General features: G+C 56.1%; 3 protein-coding genes across 9 annotated transcripts in view; all 3 read right to left on the bottom strand.

Annotated features, from left to right (window-relative positions):
• Positions 1–597: 597 nt before the first annotated feature.
• Positions 598–8,418, bottom strand: tada1 (transcriptional adaptor 1). Its single transcript, XM_028810726.2, has 8 exons — positions 8,267–8,418; positions 2,104–2,195; positions 1,927–1,992; positions 1,743–1,840; positions 1,451–1,663; positions 1,210–1,361; positions 967–1,123; positions 598–888 (listed from the first exon to the last, which is right to left on the bottom strand). Exons 1-8 carry the CDS (start codon positions 8,338–8,340, stop codon positions 736–738), a joined length of 1,005 nt encoding a protein of 334 aa, XP_028666559.1. The 5' UTR covers positions 8,341–8,418; the 3' UTR covers positions 598–735.
• A 2,689-nt stretch (positions 8,419–11,107) lies between these two features.
• Positions 11,108–15,258, bottom strand: fam20b (FAM20B glycosaminoglycan xylosylkinase). 3 transcript variants are annotated; one of them, XM_051933260.1, is made up of 10 exons: positions 15,176–15,258; positions 14,480–14,542; positions 13,140–13,185; positions 12,623–13,051; positions 12,449–12,535; positions 12,258–12,367; positions 12,015–12,186; positions 11,726–11,917; positions 11,577–11,636; positions 11,108–11,497 (listed from the first exon to the last, which is right to left on the bottom strand). In XM_051933260.1, the coding sequence occupies exons 4-10, from the start codon at positions 12,997–12,999 to the stop codon at positions 11,266–11,268; spliced, it is 1,230 nt and encodes a 409-aa protein (XP_051789220.1). In that variant the 5' UTR covers positions 13,000–13,051; positions 13,140–13,185; positions 14,480–14,542; positions 15,176–15,258; the 3' UTR covers positions 11,108–11,265. The 3 variants fall into 3 exon arrangements, with proteins under 3 accessions (XP_051789220.1, XP_051789218.1, XP_051789219.1); XM_051933258.1 differs by having other exon boundaries at positions 15,045–15,244; XM_051933259.1 differs by having other exon boundaries at positions 12,623–13,047; positions 15,045–15,243.
• A 4,895-nt stretch (positions 15,259–20,153) lies between these two features.
• Positions 20,154–25,665, bottom strand: part of ralgps2 (Ral GEF with PH domain and SH3 binding motif 2) — a 78,245-nt gene continuing 72,733 nt past the window's right edge. For all 5 annotated transcript variants that reach the window (XM_051933255.1, XM_051933252.1, XM_051933256.1 and 2 more), the window contains one exon: positions 20,154–20,957. In XM_051933255.1, coding sequence (XP_051789215.1) covers positions 20,928–20,957 — 30 coding nt within the window. In that variant the 3' untranslated portion in view covers positions 20,154–20,927. The remainder of the gene's footprint in view (positions 20,958–25,665) is intronic.

Here is a 25,665-nt window from a genome sequence, read left to right on the forward strand (position 1 = left end):
GGCGGATGAGCCTCTTCCCGTCGCGGGCCTCCCATGGCAGGCTGTGGCGTTGTCATCCGAGTGGCACACAAAGGCCGGGCATGAGGGGTACCGGGGGGCAGAGGGAGAAGCTCGGAAGGCCCCTCTGCAGCCTGCACTAAGCTCACTTGGCTTCAAAGTGGTGCCCCCTATTGGAGCGGCACCATGCCAGTCATCCTGAAGACCCCAGCAGGCATCCATGACCTGTACGAGCCAACGAGCCCAGCAGGTGTCCACACAAACGTAATGGGAGTCTCTGAGCTCTCGCCCTTTGTCACAGTGGTGTCCCCTACTGGTCCAGGCCTACTAACTCGTTACACGAGCGGCACCAGCCTGCCCACTACTGGAGCCAACCCCCCCACAATCAAATACCATGGTGCCCTAAGTGGAGCCCCCTGATCAGGTGACCTCGAGCCAATGACCCCACTGGGCCCTTCGTGCCAGGTGACCCTAGTGCCCCCTCTGGGGGCCACTGGCCTCTTTATGCATTGTCCCAGTCTGGCCCTACTGGATCCACTTACCTCAGTAGGCACTGGGTGTGCCCATTACTGGTGGTTTTGAGCTCACACGACACACACATTGAAAAACAATAACTTTTAATATTTACAAAGTGGGCATCGGGCGACACTGACCAGTCTGTCTGGTCACTCGCCCGCCCTGCAAACTACTGCTGCAGGTCAGTTCAGTCCAGTCTATGGGCATCGCACGCCATGATGGTCAGCAGATGAGCATGCCCTCCTTGGCCGCCAGCCGCTGCTGGTGAGTGACGTCCTGCTCGAGCTCGTCGTGACCGGGGTGCCACAAGCGGGCGAGGATGCGCTCGATGTTCAGGGCGTAGACGGTGTGCGACGGGATGGCCTCTCGATGAATCTGCAGGAGGACTGGCATTAGACTGGCACTGGAGCCACGTGCTGGGCCCTCCCTCCCCCCAGGCCGACAACTCCGTACCTGCAGGGCTTCCAGGAGGTCCAACATGGTGACCGGGGGCAGGGAGGGGGGCAGCCGATCCCCAGAGCAGGCCAGGAGGAGGGCAGCCTGCTGCTCGGCCTCGTCTGGGAGAAGCTGCGGCGTCAGGCCAGCCGGGAGGGACACACCGGAGAGGGGCCTGGCGAGAGAAAGCCTGGGGTTAGAGAAGAGGCGGCAGGAGACCAACGGGCACCCACCACGCCCACCTCTCCCTTGGAAGGTTACCCGTCGCTGATGCTGCTGTAAGCTGCCACGCTATTCTTCAGGTAGGGCTGAGGGGTGACGCCGCTGCCAAAGGCGTACTGGAATTGACCGTCCCTCAGGCGGTACGCCCGGCGCCGGGAGAAGACGGCCATAAGGATGTCCTTCAGGTGGTACTGGAAGTGGCACAAAGAGGGCATCATTAGCGAGCTGGCCCACCCAGATGTCCCTTGGACCCCGACATCACATCCGCACGCGGCCCTACCTCCACGGCGCAGACCAAGGTGCTGACCGCATCGTCGGCCACGTTGCCCAGCCCCAGCTCGAAGGCCGTCACCATCATGCGTGCCTCCAGCTGCCCGCGAGTGGGCAGCAGCAGGGTGTGGGCGCTCAGTCGTACGTCGTCGTCCTCCATGGGGGGCTCCTTCCTGCCCAGCGGTGGCCCAGCGCACAGCGCGCTTTGGGGCTGGAAACGATGCTGCCAAGAGAGAGGTGGGTGTGAGAAAGTGGCGCGGACAGCGGGCAGGCAGGCAGATAGACTACGGCCGGGCACTCACGTCAAACTTCTGGCGCACAGACGAGAAGCGCTTCTTGCCTTTGGACTTGCCGGGCTTGGAGGTGGAGTTGGCAGGCCAGGACATTGAACCCGAACTGTCTGTGGGCACAAGGACAAGGGCTCAAAAGGGGACACGCCAGCCAAGAGACTGCCCTCTGGTGGACACGGCCTGCAAGGCCACCTACCTGGCACAGCGACCATGATCTGGCAGCGGGTCAGGATGGCCAGTAGGAAGTCGTTGTGAAAGTGAACTGTGGAGACAAAGACAGAGCATGAGGGGGGCCTCGGTGGTCTGTAACACAACCATCTGCAGAAGACCCCCCTCCCGGGCCCAAGGCCGCACCCCAACAGTACCCACTCACCGTTCTCCTGCGTCAGGAATCGTCGCGCTTCAATGTCAAACTCCTCCTTGCTGATCTTCTGCTTGAACCAGAGCTTGAGGTTAGCCCAGTACCTGCGAGAGAAGAGCGGCTTATATAGCGCCATGCACAGGCACAGCGTCCTGCAATGAGCCCACCGGCCAGCATTCCTCTTCCAGGTGTACCCCCTCAGTGTCACCAGTAAACACCCCGCTAAGTCAGGACCACCACCATCCGCATCTGCTGTCACCTTGTGGAGGTCCACAGACACTTCTCACCTCACGCCAACTGCAGTGCCATCCTGTCTGACTGGCACACGGTCAGCAGACAGAGGAGAGCCCACCAGGCGGTGACGTGTTTGAGAGCTTCACCCGCAGGACACTGGTGGCCGAGTGACTCAGGCAGCCTGCCTGGGCACAGAGTGGGCACACGCCATCCTTCAGGCCGCTCTCGACTTGCCCCCCCGACAAACCCTTCAAAGGCGGCAGGTGGGCTTCACTTCACAGCACAGGTTCTCCAGTTCAGTCTCGCTGGGCAGACACAGGGGGGCAAACAGCAGGAGGGCTGTGATGGTGACAGTGGCACTCGAGTTCAACAAAGGGAGCAACAAAAAGGAAATGGAAAAGGAAAGAAGTACCCACTAAACAATCAAACTAAGAGTGGCACACTAGGGGAGGCTGGCATCACGGCACTATTCAACTTCAGCAGATCCTGACAGGAGGTTCTTGGGCACACCGGACCAACCACAAACTCGACACAATCAGACCGCCGGTGACAAGATGGTTCGCATCGACAAGCTGGCTGAAGGGCACTCTGGGTAAAAGCGCACCGCACCCTTCACCCGCTCGCCCAGATGGACCTCCTTGTGTTGTTTCAGGTTCACGTCACAAAGCCCAAGGCCCTGTGGCACTTGAGGAGCTCCTCAACCCCCACTTCATGCCCGTCACGTGGGCTCACTCCAGGACAAGGGTGTCCGCAGACTCCGAGATGAGCGTCTGCCCAATTCCCGTTACAGAGGTCAAAGTTCCAGAAATACGCCCGTCTGATTCTTAGCGCGGTGTGCCACGTTAGTCTGAGGTGACCAGCGGAGCCTCACCATGTTACCCACACAGCTGGCACCAGGTGTTCTTCTCCCGTCAGGATGCCCTCTTCCTTCTCGATTTCTCACTCCATGATGGCGTCTGGGGAGTCGCTTGCGTTGCGCTGCCCGATCCCGAGGTGTTGCCCGTCTTGATGGCTTGCATTACTAAGCACAAAGTGACCTGCCATCCCAAACTGTAACGTCAAAATGGCGCACATTGATACAAAAAACGTGACACTTGAGAGGCGACGCGTGGGTTAAAGCCGACCAAGTGGAGGCGCTGGCAGTCAGTGTGGGCATCGCACTTTGCTGGGGAGGACGGCGAACGATTCACAGCTGGCAAGGTCGAGAAGGTGAAGCCAGACAACGGGGGCACCACCAGAGTCTCAGTTTCATCTCTCCACCCACTGCCAGTGCCAGCCAATCACAACGGTGCTCAGCCCAGGAGTTCACATGACCTCCGACCTGAGCAGTCAGGTCACATGGCCACAAGTCACAGCCAATCACGAAGCACAGAGCTGGATGTCATTGATTTGGGTCCCCTGAGCTGTAATGTGGACGACTTGAATGGGGGGGGGGCGCGGATGGTGAAGCAGGAGACCCCAAGTCCTCCCACGAGGAGAGGCAGACAGACGACACACTCGGCCCCCCAACGTCGTGAACACCAAGGCCGGGGGTCACCAAAGGAGCCCCATCTCAAATCGACCGTCCGTCTGAGCGGGGTCAAGGGGCCAAGCACTGGGCACAAGCAGGACCACCACAGGGTGAACACACATCAGGGGGCAACTTGGCATCAGCGATCCACCTTTGACCTGTGAGAGGAAAGCCAGGTGGGCACGGGGAGAACACACAAAAAAAACAGAACAGGAAAGCACTCATGGGGGGGGCACCACAAGCCCACCGTCGGTGCCCAAACACTTCTGTGTGCCAGCAGCCCACCTCCATGGAGCTCTGAAGCCAAGCAGGTCCTGACTCCTCATCGCCCAGAGGGTCCGCACTACGCACACCTCAGAGGCTCTCGCCCTGCACGTGAGATGAGGACCACCAATGGCCGCGCTGAGCTTCGGGCCCCCACCTGCATGCCATTCCTCTTTGATTTGTCCGCACGCTTAAAGGTTTTTTTTTTTTATTCCCACCCCTAATTTCCACATCGGCTGACTGCCACCTAAAGAGGCCTGGCACTGTCCCCAAGGCCTCGACGTCCTCAGCAGTGTGTCGGCCCCTCCATCTCCGTTCATTGCTTTGTTCCACTTTTGTCCCTTGTCACCGGTCACTTAGAGCTCTTCACATCACTGCTCCCGTCTGTGACAGAGCAACTGAGCCCATTCCAGCACTTGCCAGTCTGCCCACTTTGTAGCACCCACTGACGCCCAGTTGTCCAAACGTGGGGCTGCACCTAATAAACTGGCCACCAGGCACAGCCCATCGCAGTCCCAACTTAAATTAAACGAACGAGAGCCCAACGTGCGCCTCGGGTGACATCTAGTGGCAGAAAAGGGGACTTCCGAAGACTGGCATGGCTCAGATGACACAGGCTGGAGGGAAAAGCCAAAACTCCCAGTCCGTCCTTGGCAGACGCCCCCGTTTACCATTGACAAGCTTGGGGACTCCGACACGAGTCCTGGCCCACCACCTGTCGTCACCTGTGTCCTGGGGGGGACACTCGCTTCGCCCCAGGGGAGCAGGAAAGGCAGACTTGTGCTGAACACACGTGTGGAGTTCACCTCATGGTGGGTCCGGACCTGCGGCCCCCTCACCGATTTAGAAGAGTGTGAGCTGCGTCTGAGCTCCGAGTTGTGCGAGTCACAGCTGATGGGGACCTTTTGGGATTCCCTGCGACTCTGACAGCTGTGGCGTCTCCTCTGCAAATTTGCTGGTGCCAGCGCTCGACTTCGATGCCCACGTGACCACCCTGAGCCGACACTTCCAGGCAGGTCCCCAAGGTCCATGGAGATACAGGTGATGAGAGCTCAGAAGAGGACACTCCGAATTTGAATATAGTGCCTTCATGTGCCCGTCATGCCAAGCCTTCAGTTAAAGGGCCCACTTCATATCTGTCTGTCTACCTGTCCTTTCACCACACTTGACCCACTTGTTGTGGAGACGCGTCCATTAGCACAAATAAGGACCCCACAGGCACAGGCCCCCCGGTCGAGTGACATCTTGATTTCTCGTTCTTTACCCGAGAAAGTGGTGGCATTTTATGAAGTTGTTAACATAAACTAAGAATTTATTGGAAACGAAACTTCTGAACTGTGCCCTTTGCCAAGTGTGTTGGCGCCCACCGTGCCAGCTGTTGACTCACACATGGCCATTAGGGTGACACAGAATGACTTTCTTTCTGTGACATTCAAGTTCTGCTATTTATTATCTTTCTATTCTTACTTCATATGTCAACACAAAATGTCAGTGGGTGGGCCGGCTGGGGGGTCTTGCATGGTCCCGCATATTAAATGAACAGCGCGAGTTAGCGATGAACCTGAGATGGTACAAAGGGGGGCACTAAAGTGCCAGAGATTTAAAAAATGAATTCAAAAATAAAAGGTTCAGGTCACCAAAAAGACCAACGTGGTGTGCCCGTCAGCGCCACTCAGGGGTCAGGGGACGGCCTGACACGGAATGAACGGTAATGAAGCCTCGATGTGTGCAGTTGCTGCAGGTGTCCCAACCCGTGTTGATTACTGACAGCCATCTGTGTGTCACTTGGAGAACGTCACAATGTGTGTTGTCATCACCTCGTAGGCCTCTCCTCCTTAGCACGTGTGTCTCTCTCACGCTGCCCTGTGCCTTTCACATCTATCTGCCTTGTCCGGCCACAGCCAGGGTGACTTTCCAAACTGTGGCATCACATGAGAAGACGGCCAGCGAATCAACAAGCTGCCAGGTATGGGGGGCCCTCTGGACCTGCTGGTGGCGGCCATGAAGGAGAGGATGACAAGAGAAGCGAGCGGCCATCACGAGCAACACCCCAGGCAGATGTGTGACGATGTGCCTATCGGTGCCACGCCAGGACGGCTCTCCTTCTCAATCAGCCCTTTGCTCGCCATCCTATAGGGCTGTGGGGCTCACTCCATTTTAAGAAATGGGGGGTCCCAGCAGTTGGGAACTGTAGTAACAGAAGTGACGGGTGGCTTTGCAGTGTGTTTGAAATTCCAAGGGCACACGTCTCCCACTCTGCTCCGATCTCCCCGGTGCACATCCACCCTAATACAGAGTCTGTGTGTCTGTCCATCTGCCTGCCATGTCTCTGTCATTCCAACAGACGGCGCATCACAAACATCAACACGGCCACACCAAAGGGAACACAACGGAGACACTGCAGGGTGCGCTGCAAGGGTTAATGCTGAGCTCGACGTCGAGTGGTGCGCTGGAGACTCCTAAGGGGAACAAACACCCCCCCCCCGTCCCCCCCCCACTCCTCGTCATCATTTGCAGTGGGCGACACAGCAGGGAGGCGCACAAGTGGTGGGCTGCCGTCACTTATTTGCCTCTGTGGTACTGGGGTCCGACGCTGGTACTGACAGCAAAGTCAAACTTCTAGCATTGACCCCAACAATGCAAACCATGTGACCAACATGCAGACAACCCACCACCATGACCAGCGGGCATCGGCAGCAAATTTTAATGGAGAAAAATGGAAGGCACTGCAGGCCGACAAGAGGAACATTAACATCCATCCATGTCTGAAGGACACGGAGCCACAGGAAGCGACCACCGAGAGGGTCTTAGGGGTTTACGTCACTCAGCATTCCCACCATTTAAGCAACGTGCAGAAGCAACAGAAAAGCAAATCAAATGAATTTAAGTCAAGGGACGTCGGGCTAAACATCCCACCAGTGAGAGGACATCTGGAGTGTGGGGGGTGGTGGGCACTCTGGGTACAAGAAAGAGGAGAGCAGGCAGGTGCATCATGGGACTTGAGGACGTGTCCTCTCCTGTGGTTTTAGTGTCAAGCAGGGAAGACCACCTGGGGACCTCATCAGGTCTGCAAAATCCTTCAAGGTTTTGATAAGGAGGGTCGTGAATCTCGAGGCCATCGGTGGAGGAGACCATGGAGGGCGGAGGCCAGCAAGCACTTCATTCCACAAAGAGCTGCGGGAATCAGAGACAAACTACCGAGACTGGGAAGAGAAGCACAAACCTGGAGAGCCCTCAGGAGGGGACACAAGACTGGAGCGTCATTTGGAAATCACTTTGGATCAAAACGTCAAAGAAAACAAAACTCCCACTCAGGTGTCGGCATGGACGTCACCTCATGAGAACATTTGAAACGGGACCCTCCCCTCCCCATTTACGGGGGTCTGCTAGCTCCCCGCATTCCGGCCTGCGCTGCTTTTCATTCGAACCCGCTTGTTAATCGGAGCCCCGCGTCTGCGGCCGATCAGCTCGCCTGCCTCGGACCCCTTAATTAGCAGCCAAACCACAACGAGATACGAGAGGAGCCAACAGATGGCCGGCCGAGCGGAGTCCATCATGGACAGCTGAAAATTAAAACGTGGACGCTTCACGCTGTTGGTCTGTTCGGGGCCACCAGACGTTAGAGAAATGAAAACCCCCAGCTGTGGCAGAACGAGCCCACCAGCAGGCCACGGGCTTCTGGTTAACGAACTGGCGCCGTGAAGCGGGTTGGAGTCGGAGGTCCGCTTCGCTGTATTCGGCTACCATTTAACGAACTAAAGGAGCAATTCGGTGGACTGACTCGTAAAACAAGACGGCGATTACAACGAAGAGAAGTCGAGGAGGAGCAGCAGACGTGCGCGGCTCCCGGAACACCAAAGTGACAGACAGGCAGGCGGGAAGACCAGCGGCCCCCCCTGGACCAGAGCCCGACGCCCCTGCCCTAAAGAAATCGGCGGCCCCCAACCAGCAGTCGACGCGCCCGCCTAAGCCCCCCCATCCGACTCCACTGGTCCCCAGGACTGTCGGAGAGCACCAGAGGAGCCGCGGATCAGCGCACTGGCAGCGGGGCTCACTGCGGGCTTCCCGCTCTCGAGGCCCGGCTTTCTATCCTGGACTGTCCGTCCTATTGATACGCGCGTGTGTACTCGACGGCTCCACGCCGCCGCCTCTCCAGACGCCACTTACTGTTTACTGTTGTCTCCCAGCGCCTCGCACAGGTTCTTCTTGGCCATTTCGAGCTCGCTTGTGTACGCCGCCATGTTTGCGCCGCTCCGACTGACAGCGACTTCAGGCTCGCGGTTAGAGCGTGGCGCCACGGCGCATGCGTTAGCAACTGTTGGCGGCCATATTACTGCAGGTTAAAAGGGCCCGTGGGTGGGGCGAGTGACGCGCACATTGACGACGTCACGTTATTACACTTGGAGAGCCGCCGGGACCGGGGATATGGCCGTGGAGGTGCAGGGAAGCGTTTGACCGACCACGAGAAAGCAGCAGGCCCTTGTGTCGATGGTGTACGAATACAAAAGCCGGTTAAACACGTCCGATGTAACAAATGCGGAACCTGACGGGTAAAACCCTTCATAACGGGGCCAACAAGGGATTACAGGAATCTGAGACCATTCGAGTCGCCCTTCTCTGTAAGCTGCAACGTCACGTTCAAGTCGAAGCTTCCACGCAGGAGAACACGAGACCGGCAGGCCAGTTGGCTGTCGTTTACTCGGCCGCCTCCATCGCACTCCAGGAACTTCTTAACGGCTGCCCTAACTCTTAGGGTAACGAAGTGATTTCTGTCCTCAGCCCATCACTTCACTTCACTTCAGCTTCATTCCTCCTGATGTCCTCCACGACAGGGCGGCCGTTAAGGTGAAAGTGATGGTCTGCTGTGCCCGCTAACTGCCATGCTGCCCTCATCTTTGTTATAGGTGCAATATGACAGTAGACTCCCGCACAGGCCGCCGCTAACATCCACCGGGGCCTCTAGGGGGCGCCGGAACAGTTTGGACTGGAGGTCTTAGAGCAAAGCCATGCAGAGCCAGGGAGGCCATGAAGAGACTCCTGAAGAAGCAGACCCGGGCAGGAGGGGCCCCTGAGGGACAGCACCCCTGGCACGTGACAATCAATGAAGGGGCAGACCCCCTGATCCCTGCAAATCCTAGAAACGCCCCTGGAGTGGCGGGGCAGGGGGCTTTGGAGCCAAAGACACAGTGGGGGCCATCAAATAAAACCTAAAACACGGATCGGCCATTGGTGTGCCAGCGGCTGAGATGGTGCCCCTCTTGCGTTACCCTGAGGCTGGCACTCCTGGAGCCCTGATCCTGGTTGTGGGCTGAGTGTACAACAATAAAATGGAAGAGGAAGCCTGTGGTCTACAAGGAGCAACCAGGAGGACAAGATGTCCACACAGAGTAAGCTGAAGAAGTGCAGTGATGGCACCGGAGTCGCAAATGGAGCCCACGTGGGCACCTTTCAGCTCCTTCATTCAGAACGTCTTTAAAGACATGAAAAGCCATGTGGACGGCCATGTTTGTCCACTTCAGGATGAAGACCCGGGCAGGTGAGGCCCATCTCGTGTACACCTGTGACTCTGGCCACGTCTGCCAAGTCTTACACCCCCCATCTCCTTGTGTGCAACTGGACGTGTGGACTGCCCTTCACTTGGATGCTGGCATCGTTTGCAGTGTTGCCCCCATTCAGGCCCATCGTGTCATAAACATATTTTGTCATTTTTGTTGTCCCCAATTGTTCTCAGCCGTCACTACATGCAGCTCGGGGTCACTTGGGGGCAAATGTTTCCTTTACACTCCTGCATAAAGCCGCTGTATACTGGAATGTTTGTGCCATCTTAAAGATCTTTTAGCACCTCTGGCTAAAGTGTGTGCCCACTGCTAACATGGCACTCGATGTCACATCTCAGAAAGAGATGCCCTACCTACCTAAATGGAGGACAGAACCCTGTAGCCCTCAAGCCTGGCAGTGACTGAGCTGGGCAGGGCACTCCGTGGTGCCCCTATGCCACTGGATTAGGGGGCTCAAGAAGACAGTTGTGTCCTTTGGTTTCCACTTTTGCAGAGCATCTTCCTTCCACCCCGTTTGTGATTTTCATGGACCAGATCTGAAGGAGGCACATGCCAGACGGGTGGAGAGCTCACCCAGTGGCGCAGTCGCACAAAGCCCATTCATACGTGGGCACCCCCACACTCCCAGCCATATGAGAGTCACCAAACTGCCCAAGTCTCCCAGTTATAACTCCCCGGGACCCTGCTGGCCACACATTGCCCAGGGGCACAAAGGCCGATGCCTGCTGCAGTGCCATATTCCACCTACCTGCCTCTTAACCCGCTGCCGTGCCACTCACCTTAACTCTTTATCTCCGTGGGTCCAGCAGCCCTTTAATTTTTGTTTACTTGAAATTCATTGGTAGAACTTTGGGTTGGCAACTGCGGGCGAAGCTGGCATATTCATAAGCAGACTTGAATTGTCCCGGGCACATGATGGATGGCACATTTGTGAAATCACAACTTCAGCAGCCCCACAGTCAAGCCTGCCGTGGTGCAGACTGCTACTAGGATGGGCAGACTTGGCCCACTGGCAGTGCCCCATTCTCACCCAACATGGAGGTTTGTACACAGACTGCCACCCTGGGAGTGTTGAGTGCAAAACTACATAACGAAAAAAGAGGGGCAACTATCAAATGGCAAGACCGCCAAGTGCAAATGGTGACCAATGCCCCACACAGCCTGGCATGGCTGTCACGGGTGGGCCTTAAAATGCCAAGGCGCTTTATTTGGGCTACCCTCCTCCACCCACTTCTCCCAAACCTCACTGGGCAGAACCTAGACAATGACACTGGCACCTTCTACCATGAACCAGGCTGGTGCAAGTGACAGCAAGGGTGGTCCAGTCTGCCAAGGGGATCTCTTCAGGACCCCGTATGGCACCTGTCTGTCCCCCCCCATAGCCTACAGTGGTCTTGCTTTCCCTGAGCCCACCCAGGTGATGGCACACAACTGAGCCCAACACGCGCCACACGGTCCTCTCCGATTTCCTTTTTTAATAACTTAGAAAAAAACAAAGCAGCCAGTGGCCTCGACGCCACCTCCTTGGAAGCAGTTCAAGTCTCTCGCCAGGATGCCTGGGCAGACAGTCCTCGGGGGGCACCACAGCCCTTGTTGAATTGGCCGGGCCTACGAGTGCGACAGTCTCAAGCGGTCCTCCACGAGCACCGAGTCGGCACCAAGGGTCTCCACGCACTGGCGCACGATGGTCAGCACCCCCTCCAGCCGCCGGTCCAGAGCCACCAGGTGGGCTTCTGTGAGTGTGGGGTAGATGGGGTCGTGGGCTGTGGCGGTCCTCAGGGCCGAGCTCAAGACCCCACCGCGCAACAAGTTCAAGCGGTTCCAAGTGGAGACGCGAACCCTGGGAACAAGAACCGGGAGCCATTAGGACGAGAAGGGCACAGAAAGGGGACGGGGCACACGGGGACGGTGGCACTCACATGCAGCACTGGTACACGGGGGCCAGGATACTTCGCTCATCAAGAGCCGGGTTTCCAAAGCTGTGTGGAGAGAAGGGCGAGGGTACAGAAATGAGTGGCACCAAATGAGGGGGCGCCAAGCACCCCACAGCAGGCAGGCACCATCTTACCTCTTGGCATTATCCAGCAGGATGAGCATGCTGGCACCGCCGTCATCCTGGAAGCTCTCATAGTGGTGCCGGTCAGCGTTGCCAATGAGGTAATCAAAGATGGCCGTGTCTATGATGTCCAGCAGGCGGGGACCCGAGTCGTAGGGGGCCATCTTCTTCACGGCATCGCAGTAACTCTCGTCATACTCCCACCTGCACGGACAAGCAGGGGGCACGGGTGGCACCACAATACCCACATGTCTGTCCCCTGCGCCGTCTCCCTCCACAGCCCCCCCCTCTGAGACCTCACCTCGCCAGCTTGCCCTCGCGGTACGTCCGTCCCCATGGGTGCCGGTGCTTCTGCAGTGGCCACACGTCGGGCAGCCACAGGGTGACCGAGCCCTCCATGACGTCCCCTTCGGCGCAGGCCGGCTCGCTCTCCCGACAGTAGTAGCATTTGCCGTAGAAGCAGCTGTTGTTCCCTGGAAGCAGAGCTGCGTTAGAGTGGCACACCTGGCAGCGCCAGCCCCTGCCATTGGCACTCTCGTCTTACCCTGCATCAGGAAGGTGCTGAGCAGCTGCTCGCTGGCCACGGCCTTGATCTCCATCCGCAGGTTCACAAAGCGGCCCACCACCAGCGGGGCCCTGCGAAAGCCCAGGATCCTGCAAAGCAATGGGCAGAGACGTCAGCCTGGGCTCTGCGGGTGCCAAGCTCCCCAGGCGCACGCGTGGCAGTGCACCTACCTGTCCAGGTGGAAGGCGGCCACCTCGGCATTGTGCCGGTCGTATCCCGCGTACGGCTCCCCCTCCACTACGTAGTCCCGGGGGTACCTGAACGACAAGGAAGAGCGGATGAGCCCGGGCGGTGGTGCCCCCCCTCACCCCCACCCCAGTGCCCACAGCCATCGGGCAGCTCACCGCTTCGGCTTGAAGACCACCTTCTGTCCCCCTTCCAGTACCAGCAGGGCCTTCAGCTGCGTCCCTTTGTAGCCCACGTCGGCCCGCTCGATGCGGCTCGTCGCCATGGCGGCCAGCACCGCCCCCAGCTCGGGGGTCTCATCCGGGTAGACCTCGCGGGGTCCCACCCACTGGGCAGCCACTTCCCAGGGGGACTGAAGAGTGTGGTCGAGACGCGCGCCCCGCTGGAGCCGCAAGCCCCCCTCCATGCGCTGAAAGGCACGCAGGTCCTGTCGACTGGCCACCGAGCCCTCGCCGCCATCGAGCAGGAACACCTTGGCCAGGATGAAGACCACCAGCAGGGCGGCGAGCAGCACCAGCCTCTGCTTGAGCTTCATGTCTTCGGAGCGGTCGGCCTACCTGGGCTGAGCAGACAGCATGGCAGCCTGGCTGAGGAGACAGAGAGAGAGACGGGCAGAGGGGTTACATTCTCGGCTGGCGGGCACCGAGAGGCCTGCTTTGGCACCGGGGTCCTTACCTCCAGGGCAGGGCAAACGTCCTCGTCACACTCGGTCACGTGAGGTCTGTGGGAGAGAAGGGCAGAGGGTGAGCGGACCGTGAGGGGCACCCCCTCGCCAGTCTGGCATCTTCCTTTACTTGGTCCACCCACCTCCCCTATGGCACCCCTCTTTTGCCCCCACTTTCCTCGTCTGTCCTCATCAGACGCCCTGCGCCACCCACCAGACGTCACCGACCTTCAGCCCTCGCCTCCGACTGGCCCACCACACTGCGCCCGCTTCTTCATCCTGGTCACTCAAACTCCTCTCTCTCTGCACACGGACCCTCAAATATTCCGACTTCAACTCTCCAGCTTCCAAAGCCTCTGAACTTCCCCTCCTCTTCCTCCTTTCGGGTGCCACACAAACCCTGCACTGGGAGGACTGGCCTTCTGTCCCACAAGCCCACACCTCCTTAAGCAGGACAAACTGCTAAGGACTTTGAGAAGACCCCTGGAGCAGACCACCTCCTCTGTCCGTCACCCCAGTCCATAGCACACCACCCTCTAATATGGCTGGCTGGGACCATCCCAGCAGGAACAAGGCCTGGACAGAGCAAACACACACACGCCACACACACTTCAGAACCTGCGTGTCTGTGGACTGCAGGGGGAACCTGGACCACCCGGAGGAAGCCCACCTGGAAACTTCACACAGGGAGGACCCTAAACTACACAGTGTGAGGTGGCAGCGATACCCACTGTGCCAGCCTGGGGGTCCTCACTCACTCCTCTCTCGTGCATCTCCAGACCCTCCTTCTCCAAAGCCATCCATCCTTTCTGGCCCTCTCAGTGGTCTCTACCAGCTGTCTCGTCTGCCTGGCATCACTTTTAACGGCTGCCTCTGTCGTGGACCTGCTTTGGCCAACTATAAAGCCGTGGCACAACCCGGGCACGTCTCACCTCACCTTCCTGCCACCTACAAGCTGGCATTGACAGTGGCAGCTCTTTGTTGTCCGAGCCAGAAGGTACCATGTGTGTATGGGGGGGGGGGGGGGGGTAATTTGTTTTTATCCTTTTTGTAAGATTTTAAGTTCCCCCTTGGGGACAATAAAGTGACACCTATCTGTAAAAACAGTCCCCTAGGATGGTAAGCCTTCGCTCTTTAACCCTCTGCCCGATTTTCAGCCTGTGTGGCAGCAGCTTCATCCTGCACTCCTCCGGTCCTCTGACCCCACGCCACATCTCCTCGCTCTCCTCCTAAACTCTTCTACACCTCTGCCGGCATTTCTTCTTCTTCCCATCCCTGCTCTCCGCCTTCGCTATTCTACGATTCCTTGTCGCCCCCCCGTCACATGTCAGTCAGAAAAGCAGGACGTTACCTGGCAGTGTGTGGCACAGCAAGTCCATCTGCGGAAGAGGCCGCCGTCCAAGTGAAGTCCAACCTACGGGCACAGCAGACGTCAATGAGGGAGGTAAAAACACGAAAGGGCAGGGCAGGGCACAAGCGGTAAAGTAAGGAAGGCACGGCGACTGCGCCAAGCACACCCGACCAGCGATGCCAACGTGTAAGCGACAGCCCGTGCAGGTGCAGCTTGAATCACCTCAGAGCTTCTCGCGCCCCCGCCCCCCAAACGCTAGAATATAGCGCCTTTTATTCATGACGTCATCACACAAACACACTGCGGCCCACCCCGCGGCCTGCCCGGCCGGACATCTTTCGCCACGCTGGCGTCACCAGCCAACCTCATAAATCCAGAGCGGGGTTCCGGAGCGGCCTGCCGGGCACTCTGCCGGTGGCCTGCGCCTCCTCCCTGCCCCAATCGGACCGCCGACCCGTCGGCTCGAAAGGCATTCACATGCCGGAGCCGAGCAGAATCTCAGTCGGTGGCGTTGGCGGCTTCTCCCTATCTCAGTCCCTCCATCACGGCGACCTCCCCGCCTCACCTGCTAGCGGCCTAAGGAAGGCGGCTACGATCGTGCTCCTCTCCCGATCCGGGCTCCGTACAGACACCGAGCGTTTCGGCCCGAGTACCGGCGAGCTGAACGACTTGACTCTGGAAACTCGTCCACCTCACCTGCGCGGCATCGGCGGCTCACAGCTCGGCAGCACTCGGATCCCCGCGCCTGCGCTCGGCAACTTCCGGTTCGGCCGCCTCGGCTCCACTCGGCAACTTCCGGTTTGCTGCCGTTCGGCTCATTTCGGCTGCACTCGGCAAAAGTCGGCTTTGCGGAGCTCAGTTGAACATCAACGTCTCGTTTAACGCACATTTTCACGCACAGGATGGAATTCAACGCGCTGTCAAGGAAACAGTTACGATAAATGAAAAATAGAATTAAAAAAAGGTAAGAATAATACATAAATAACATACACGAAATAAATCAGTACACACTTCGGTAAAATGGATACATTATTAACTGGGAGGAAAAACGTTTTTATTTAATTTTAAGCTTTTAGGGACGAGTCACATGATGAGGTCAGACGACTGGGGAAGAAAGAAAAAGAAATCTGACCCCCCCCCCCCCCGGGCCTTCTAACTCACATAAATGTCCTTTAGTCGTTTCTTATTGTTCAGTAAGTTATAAAACAATACTTATATAAAAGTACAGACAGATCGATAGATGTGAAAGGCACTATATTATAGATAGACAGACAGATAGATGAACACACACCAGAATGACTGAAAAGTAACAACATTTAAAGAAAGAAAACTTTTGACTTCTGAGTCCCAGTCCCTGTAAGGCGCTATACAGGTGTATTGCTGCTGATATTAAAGGACCCCCAGTGACGTTTCTTGACCCACTTCTGTTGAAGGATTCATTGGCTGAACGTCCTCAGTGCTGGTGTGTCACACAAAAGATGGGCATCATTGTTCATAATGGCACTTAGGTTTGACTTCTTTCCTCCTCTTCCTCTGCTACCTTGAGGGGGTCCAATGGGGGACCCATAACTGAGCTTGGCCTTTTAATTATCTTATTGATTCGGTGGTCCTCTTTGCAAGTGATGTTACCAGCCTGAAGTGGGCCGGGAGGGGACAGATTTCCACAGTAAGCCCACCGGCTGATGTTTGCCCACCTGACAGTGAAGATGATAAGCACATTAAATGTTCTGAATCCTACAGACAGGTGTCTGTGTGTCTGCCCGTCCAGTTCTAGGGCTCTGTTATTCCAACAGATGGCGCATCACAAATGTGCAGCAATGCGTTTTCTTACTACAAATGTTTGTGGTGCTCCATCTGTTGGAATGACACATGCAATGCACTGCATTTAATGATGATATGCTTTACATAGAACATTCCAACAGGTTGTCCACTTTGATTTGACGGCAGGCACAGTGAGTGGCGCCATTACGATGACACGCCCAACATGGCACACAAGACAGAAGCAGCACACCGGTGGCTTGTGGGGTCTTTGCCAGCATCTCCCCCAGTGAGTTTGAGTCTGCTAGGTGCCCTGCCACGTGTTAGTGCCATCTTGTCACTGCCTTGATGTCAGATCCCAAGGGTCTTGTCAGTAATAAAAGTTGCTGGAGTGATTTTTCACTTTTTTTTATACTTTCTCATACCCACCCTGTCATTTTTAGGGCAAGAACTGATTGACACAACTGGATCTGCATGTGTGCACAAACTCCTACCGGCACAACACTGAGGGGCACAGTGACAAGAAGAGGCGTGTGACCCCACTGGGCTGAGCTGCTCCTCTGCATTTGTTGCTCTTATAATGTCACCTGATTGTCATGGAAGTCACCAGTGCAGACAAACCCTAATGACACACACACACAGCTAATCTCCATGTCTTTATTGTGCCCACCCCTCAAACAAACAAAGGAAGTGACCCCCTGGCCGAACCTCCAATGGCTGCAATGACGTGTAACGGGCACATCCAGCCACGTCCTGAGGGCCCCTGGCAGGAGCAGCTCTACTGGGTGAGGGTCTCAGCTCTACTGGGCAGATCTTCTTCTTTGATGCCATTCCCTAGTAACTTTGCTCTGGTGCTCAGGGTCCTGCTGCGTCTTACAGCGTCAGCTGAGCTTGCGCTGGTGGCCTGCCACCCTGACCTTATCCTGTAGGATGCCTTGAGAAACTCGACAATTCGTTTCCGGACCCCGAGACAGCACATCAGCCCTCCGTCCAGCAAACTTCACCGTTGGTGGCCTTTTTACGGCAGACCTACTGCTGCAGATCAAGTGCAGTCTCGTCCAGTAGCACTGAGGGGTGTCAAGGTGGTCTTTGGCCAGCATCAAGCATGTGCTGCCGTGGACACCTTGCCAGTTCCCCGCTTCCTGTGTTAGACGTCTGAACGATGATGCCCGCCTGGCCCACTGCTCCTCATCGAGTCCCCTTGGCTGCTGCCCGCTGTGTCCTCAGCGCTGAATTGTCTCCATTTCTGTGGACGGACGACCATCTAAACTCTGTGACCCTTTCCAGCGACTCTTGCTGGCAGATCTTCGGAGATCTCGTGTGCCAGGTGTCTTTTACTTCAGCAGAGTCTACTGGCGAACAGTCCTTTTTTTATTGGTCAAAGTAGCCTCCTCTCTCGTCTCATTGGCTGGACTCGTGGTTTGGCCACTCCTGACTCCAGTGACACTGTGGATGTTTGAATGACAGTCACCTCCTGCCCCTCCATATTTATGGATCTTTATATATATATATAGCGCCTTCAGCACATCACCAGGGTGGGTGGGCAGCAAGCGCCGTCCAGCTGTAGCCGCTCTTCTAGGGGCGTGTCCAAGCCAGTTCCTTGGCCGCTTTTCATGTCATTCATACTCCATGGCTCCGCCCTCGTCTCAGCCATGGGGTCCACCTTAACCACGGTGGTCTTCTGCACCCCCCAAACCCCCCCCCCCTTCACTTGGTCATCAAACGACACTCAACGGCCCCGAGCAGCAAAGTGAAGCCAGGAAGCTCCCACCAAGACTTTGGTCATCACGGAGACGCTGGACGTCCCCCGGTGGTCTGTTCAGTTTCTGCACACAGGCAGGAGTTGGTGTGGAGACTCGGACCTGGGGACCCCTGCGGGGGTGGAGAGCTTCAGTGACAGAGGTAACCAAGGGGTGAGCACCAGAGAAACCTCCAGAAGGACAACCATCACTGCCCCCCATGTGGGGGTCTGCTTGGAGTTTAAAGAAACCAAGAATATCGCCAGGTCTGAAGGAAAGCGGGCACTGCCATTCTGACGATGAGGCATGGTGGTGGCAGATCAGGAACAGGGCGTAGGGAGAGCTGAATGGAGCAATGTAAGGGGACAAAGGGGACCGAAAATGTAACTGCTGAGGGAACAGCAAAGGAGCGAGAACTTCTAAAACTGCAGGAATGAAGCGCCGCAGGTCACGTGTGAGGGGCTCACCACAGGTACGTCATACCACCCCGGCTTTGCTACCCATCTCATCTCCCCATCTCTCCACAGCTCCAAGGAGACGCCCTGTGACTCCGCCCCTTCCTGTCATGTGCTCCACAAAGGCTGTTCTCTTTACTTTTGGACCTCACCGTTGCTTGCATTTCAAGGAACTAAATGAGACAAGCGGCTGGCACAGCATTTCGGCCGCGTTACTCCCCAACTCGATGACACAAAACTGGACAAGAGAAAGTGTTGAAGAACGGACCCCAAAGAAGCCAATGCGGAATGAAAGAAAGGCAGGCAGGTGGTCTGAAGAGCAATCGGAAAAGGAAATCGTTGAGCCGCTACACCTTCTCAGTCTCAGTCCACAGGTATGAGAGGTGGAGGCGGCGGAGAGAAGATCTGAGAACTCAAAGTGACAAAGTGAGCAACAAAGAGGTCAGAAGGAAACAGCGACCAGGGCAGATCTGACACAATTAAAGATGGAGGCGCTGAAGGGCCAGGAGTCGAGACAGCGAAAAAGCAAAAGGTGAAATACGGAGGAATAATAAAGAAGGTAAGACGAGAACCACGGCGGTCAGCCCGGCGGCAGAGGACGACACCTGATGATGAGGAGGATGAGGATGGTGGTGAAGTGCCAGGTGTATAGGAGTCACACATTCAGTTCATGGACACTCACCTACGACTCCTCACCTTCGCTCTTCTCTCTCGTCGGTTTGTCCTTTGATAAACTGCTGAAGGTTCAACTCGCCACCCGCTCAACACCTGGCATCAAACGCTGGCGTGGGCACAATGACCAGGAAGCTCAGCTCAGTGGATCAAGACGACTCTTTAAAAGATTTCACGGGCCCTGAATTTCTGCTACCATATTGTGCTCATCCCATCATTCCTAGGACCCCCAAGTCAGTTTAGAGTCCGGGTCTGCTGCCCACCAAAGGTAAGATGGAGGGGGCGGAGCCCTGAGGAGAGGCAGCTGAAGTGGGCGGGGCCACTCAGGAGGACAGCGCCAAGTGAAGCGTTCTGAGCAGCTGGTAGGGCTGGCAACACCCACAGCAGTGCCACGTTACGGTGAGCCCGCACCTGCCAACACATCCCAGCCGTAAGGGACGAGCTGTGTACTATGGAGGGGGCAGACCGAGCCGGGTGGTCCAGGGCAGCAAGTCAGGCCCCCAGCTGGTTGGGTTTGCAGAGAAGCCGTGGTGGGTTCTGAGCCAATGTATCATGGCACAGTGCCCCGAATGCCAGCAGAAGACACTCCTGGTGGTCTCCTCGAGATGCGTCACGTCCTGTCCCCATACACTCGGCAGGTGTCGGTGGCGTCACCATCTGCCTCTAAGAGCCAATCCAAGGCCAGGACCCCACTAAAGTGGTGGCACTTGGGCTGCTGAGCTGTCGGCCCCTCACCGCGTCCTGGTGGTCTTTCTGCTGCCATTCGGACTTCGTTTGTTTGAAATGTTTCTGCTAAATCAACTTTCCGTTTTCGATTCGTTTGCTTCTATGGGCCAGGACTGTGAACATTTCCCCCTCTGCTCCTCAGGAGTTTGTCGAGTCGTCACCTTTGGACACAATGCCCGCCGCTGTGCCATCATCCTCGGTCGCCCGCTTTATTCCTTTTAAGGTAGTATTAGGACCTGCAGGGCTCCTGACCCCGAACCCGACGGGCCGCCCATCAAGTGCCCACTCGAGGCTGCGTGACAAAACAAAGCGACACTCGAGAGGAACAATTCACTTCCTTTATTACAATAGGAAAGGCTGGCATCCCCAAGGGGCACACCCAGCAAGGGGAGCGCACATCGCTCTCAATCTCGAGACGGGCAGACAGAGAGGTCACGGCGCAGCTCTGTAATGTGAGAGGGTCCCGCACTGACTGGCCCACCCAATAAAGTTCCAAAGGCTACACATAAAAATAGAGATTTCTTTGCCTCAAGCCTCACTCGCCCGTCAGGCATGGCAGTGAATAAATACAGCAAGGCATCCACCGCGCTGCCAGCTCTCCGGAGCAGACAGCCTGGCCAAGCTACAGCCGCTCCGCTCCATCAACGGGGCACAGAGAGAGAAAAACCCAAAAATAAAAATCTGAAAACGAAAGGACACAAAGGTACAAAACTGCAGCATCGCTAAAATCCATCGGGGCGCGCGGCGTGGCGCACATTAATACTGCTAACCAGAGAAGGGAGGAGCGGGCAGGAGCACGAGACGAGCCGAGGGCGCCGCTCCTCTCGTCGTCAGGCCTCCAGGAATGCCAATGCCCTGCCACTCTGAAATATGACCAAGCAAAGTAGTCGAGGTGCCACCCTTCCTGCTCACAAGGTGCTTACGGGCACCGCTCCGGGCAGCTGGCACACATGGCACCCCCCTCCCCCCGCAGGTCCGTAAGGCAGTGGCTCCTCCTCTTCGGCTCAGTGCAAATGTGGACAGGTGTGTGTCCCTCACCTACTAGTCGTGCCGCCGGGCGTTTCTCCAGGGGAGAGCGCATTTGTGCTGAAGCAGCGGCTACTCAAACGACATGAGATTCGTGGGGACCTGGAAAGAGGAGGAGGAGAAGAAGAAGAAGAAGGTTTGGTTAGTCCAGCGATACTCACATAGGCACAAGCTACAGACTGTGCCAACTGAAATGGTCTGGACACACTTAAAGGGCCACAGCCCAACGGGCACAGAAATCAAAGAAACACAGACATGCCAATCCTACTGCAGCAGCTCTCACACTCACCTGGACTGTAGCCAATATGTGCCCTACGAATTACAAAAGACATCCCAAATGCCAAAGTGCCAGTCTGATAAGCGAATGCTGATTGGGAACAAAGTGGTAAACGCTGATGTGCCGGATCAGGCACCGATAAAGACCCCTGGTCCAGGCTTTGGTCTCGTCACGTCGGCAACTCTCTGGTGACTGACAGGGGTACCCCCGCACGTGCCACCAGGCCTCCACAGGCGATTCAAAGCACTGCCTGGGGGCCAAGACATCAAGGTGGTGGGCACGGCCCGCTACAATGGCTTCCCGTTTGAAGTTCAAATCCTTGATGTTTGCTTACAGGGTAGCCAATGGGTTGGCACCGACATACATGGGGACACTTGTGGGGTCCCGTGCTCCTTCTCAAGTACTCGCCTCTGCTAGCGAGTGGCATCAACGTGGACTAGCTGGTGGAGCAAGCCGCTGGTCTTGTCACGAAGGGAAGCCTCGCACTTGTGATGACCCACTTTGTACCCCTGTAGCTAACCGGCCCCCCAGATTGAGCTTCACTTTCATGAACAGAATCTGCCAAGTGAATATAAACCAAGTGTGTCATGTTCTGGTCGACAGGCCCCTCACTCCTGGTGCCAGCACAGCACTTCTTACCCACAAGTGCCAGGCAGTGCTGGACGTGGGCACATCCGTCCCTGCCCTGTGTGCCTCTCACGTTCATGTGCTGCCGAGCAGACGGCAAATCCGAGTCTTCAGCGTATGCCCGGCGAACTCGGAGCAGCGACTTGGACAATTCGGAGGAGTCAAAGCAAGTGTGACGCAACTGTGACCTTTCAATAAAAACTAGGACTGCGTTTACGGTGGAGTCACGTCGCACGCACTTCCTGTCACGCCATCTTTAATGGCGTTTTTATTTGGAGACCAAGTAACGTTTCTCTGCAAAGTCCAACTTGAGATTCAGGCGAACAGATGGAAACCTCACAAGTCGGTGCCCCGAATACTCCGAGAGCACGACAACTGGGCACCTGTGATGCCAGGCCGGGACCATCAGTGCACGACTGACCACACACGTGAACACAGCGAGGGGCATCCACACACAAACACAAAGGGCGCAGCCACCCACCTACACGAAGAGGCATTACAGCAACACGAGGTGACGCACGGTGACATCTGGCCAATCAGAGCGCCACTACAGCCTGACTCTCCATTTTCAGCTGAGCCGGTGGTCTCGTAATCTCCGTTTTCAGGATTAAACCCGTTAGGGTGGAGCGGACACGGAGTCAGTAACGGGGACTTGTGTGTGCGTTTTTAATCAAAAGTGCGCCAACGTAGAGGCATTCAAAACTGAAAACTACACCGCAATGAAAAGGGCGGCGGGTTCACCCCCTTTAACTAAACGGTGACGCATTACGTAGCCCAATGAGCGTAACGTGACGTCACCTCACCAGAAACACTGGAGGTGCAGCAGAGGACACCACGGCAAGCATGTGACACCAGCAAGTGACGAGTCAACACCAAAGAAGGAGCCTCAACACGCAGAGAGCAGAGGACATGACAGGCCACAGAGTGGTCTCTGCGGCACCTTTCTGTCTGGTCACCTCCAGTGACCGGGTGGGCATCCTCACTTTAAGGGCGGCTCTATGTGTCCCCCAAATCAGTCGTGAATGTCACAGTCACAAGGAGCATCAGGACAGGAACAGGCCATTCAGCCCACCTGTACTTCACTCCTACATTCTCCAAAATGGCATTCAGCCAAGGCTCCCAGAGTTCCAGTGCCCACCGTGCCACCTGTTCCATGTGTCTGTGGATGTTCTAACGGGAGACGCGTTCAGACACAATCCGAGGGGCGCGCGGGTACCCCATCATCTCCTAGCACTGTCAGCCTGAGAGGGTCAAGTGAGCCAATTCTGCATTTCCATGCCCGCTGGCCAATCATGAAATGTTTCATGCTTTAATCAGGAAGGGGGGTGAAATGTTAGCAGACACAGGAGGACAAATTCATTAAGCTGTGGCACAAGAGCTGTCACCCACTGTAGGAGGTCTCTTTAAGAAATGTCCCAAAGAAGACACACTGAGGAATGCAGGCCAGCAGCTACGCCCTCCCAGGGGGCACTGCACGTCTTTGGCACAAGTCAGGCAGGCAAGCCAATGTCCCAACAGGCACTGTCCCCGTGTCAGGCTGTGAGGGGACCGTGACGTCTCACCTCAGAATGTTCTACAGAGCCCCGGACCCCTCGAGAGTTTGTGGATGTCCGCCTCTTGGTTAAGAGGGAGAGACCACCTGATCGCCGTATGCCCACCCTTGATGCTGAACGGACGGTGACGGCTGCAGGCGAGTGACACACATATTCTCTGTACAGATGGCGGCGTCTCTAAATGGGCGCCGGGTGTTTCTTATCCTGCAGCTAACAGCCACTTATAAGCTAAAATGAAAAATAAAGGAGAACACAAACGAAGAGTCAAACGTCCGCACGACTTGCCTGAAAGTCAAGTGGCAGGTGACAAAGGAACGAAAAGTGAATGAGAAATGGCGTCAACGACAAAGTGTTCATTAGCATGGTGCAGAGCCACTCCCCCTTTTCAGGCACCCTCGGTGGCAGCCTGCACACCTGCCAAGCCGTGCCAGGCCTGGACTGACTTGTCACTTCTTCCTGATTCAGTACCAACTGCTCCTGTGTCCAGCTGGCACTTGGGCGTGTGACAACATGGCACGTCGTTTGGCATCGTGTCACACAGCGCGCCAGACTCGAAATGAGCTGCAAATTCAACAGTAACGGGGTATGGAGTAGAAAATGATGAAGTGCTGCTTATCAAACATTAGGTGGGCCGCATTAAAAACGCAAACACAGCGAGACGCTGAAGATCCAGCAGCACCCGAAAGGCCTGGCATCCACCATTCAATGTGCCGAATCCCTCAAACGAGAGGAGCACCCACTGGTGCCAGTGCCACACAGACAGGTCCTGCTCATCTGCTCTATACTAAGGCATAAAGTGGCATGGCACAGCACAGCCCCCCCTATTTAGGCAGCCTTTCCCGGCCCACTCAATGTCAACTAAAGATGGCACTGATGGCAGTTTGGAATGTTGATAGTGGCAGACACAGGCCTCTGAGGACACGTGGCATGTACTTGAGGCCCATTACGCCATTCCATCTCTCCAGCCTACGGCTTCTACATTGGCCACCTGTCAGAAGCACCTGGCATCACCCAAACTATCTGCTCCACGACTACTTCTGCCACCATACCAGTGACGACCTGGCCGGAGAGCCGACGGTGGCAGCAAGTGGGGCTCTCTCTGTGATCACAGCCAAGATTATCAGAAATACACGACAGGAGGCTCTGGTCTGGGGCCACTTTACACGGGTCAGTAATCGAGACTCTCGGTGAGCAGCGCGGGTAAAGGGACATGAGGAGTGAACACCGAGCAGGGAGGGCAGGATCAGGGGCTTCACTGACCCCATAGCACCTTACCGTGATGAACTGCCCTGATCAGTTTTAGTGCCATTGTTACGTTAGGACACAGGGCCAGACGCCACAGTGTGTTTGGTGCCAACTTGATAACGGAGCTCCGTTCTTGGAGGATTTGTTAACGAGGGTGCAGGCGGTGAAACAGCAGATGCTCTTCGCTGGCATTTTTGTGAAGCCGATGACCTCCTGGGACTACTAAGGAGGTGCTGAGCGGGTAGGAAATGGCAGCGGGCGAAGTTCTGTTACCAGCGCCGTGTAACGTTTATCACAGGGTGTTTGACGAAGTTAGGAAGTGCCAAGAGAAACCACCAATGTGTAGTGTTTGAAAAAATCACAGCACGCTGGGGAAATTCCTAAAGACTGGAAACTATCAAATACCCGGTTATATAAAAAGGTAGCCAGTGTGCTTAACGGGCATCGTGGGTAAAATAAAGGAAGAAATTATTAAGGAAATGATCAGAGTGACAACACGTGTCAAGAAAACGGCACAAACAAAAGGTGACCAGCAGAGCGGTGCAGGTGACATTACTGATCTGGCTCTTAATGAGAAGCCACCCGCCAGCATGGAGACCAAACGGTCCTGAGCACCAGGAACAACAACGTTAAAATAAATATAGAGGGTGTTAAACGTGGCGTCCAGCAGGGGTCAGTCACTGCCTTGGCACTTTTAATAGACGTCAAGAACGAGAATAAGAACACAAATAACAAGCTGGTTAAATCTGATGATGACGATGACGATACCAAACTAGGCGGATGAAGAATCGGCTCAATCCATGCAGAAGGACCAGGACAGAATGCCGACTTTGAAAGATTTGTGGACATTGAAGCTGAAAGTGCGAGACACGTGAGAAACTGGGAAAGTCACCTCCCGATGGGGACAAGGGGGCTGCAGGTCACGATCTGGTGCCAGGCAGCGGACAGACACCATTAAGGTGGGGAAATGGGTTGATAGGTCATATAGCGCCCTGCTGTGTGGAGTCCAAGTCCCAGGAGTTTACACTTAAGATCCATAAAACACCGGTGAGGCCTCCTCCGAGTCTCGGCAGAGGTCCGCAGGCCAGCGACCACGAGACCTGTGAGG

Source organism: Erpetoichthys calabaricus, chromosome 10, assembly GCF_900747795.2.
Source record: "Erpetoichthys calabaricus chromosome 10, fErpCal1.3, whole genome shotgun sequence".
Taxonomy (NCBI): domain Eukaryota; kingdom Metazoa; phylum Chordata; class Cladistia; order Polypteriformes; family Polypteridae; genus Erpetoichthys; species Erpetoichthys calabaricus.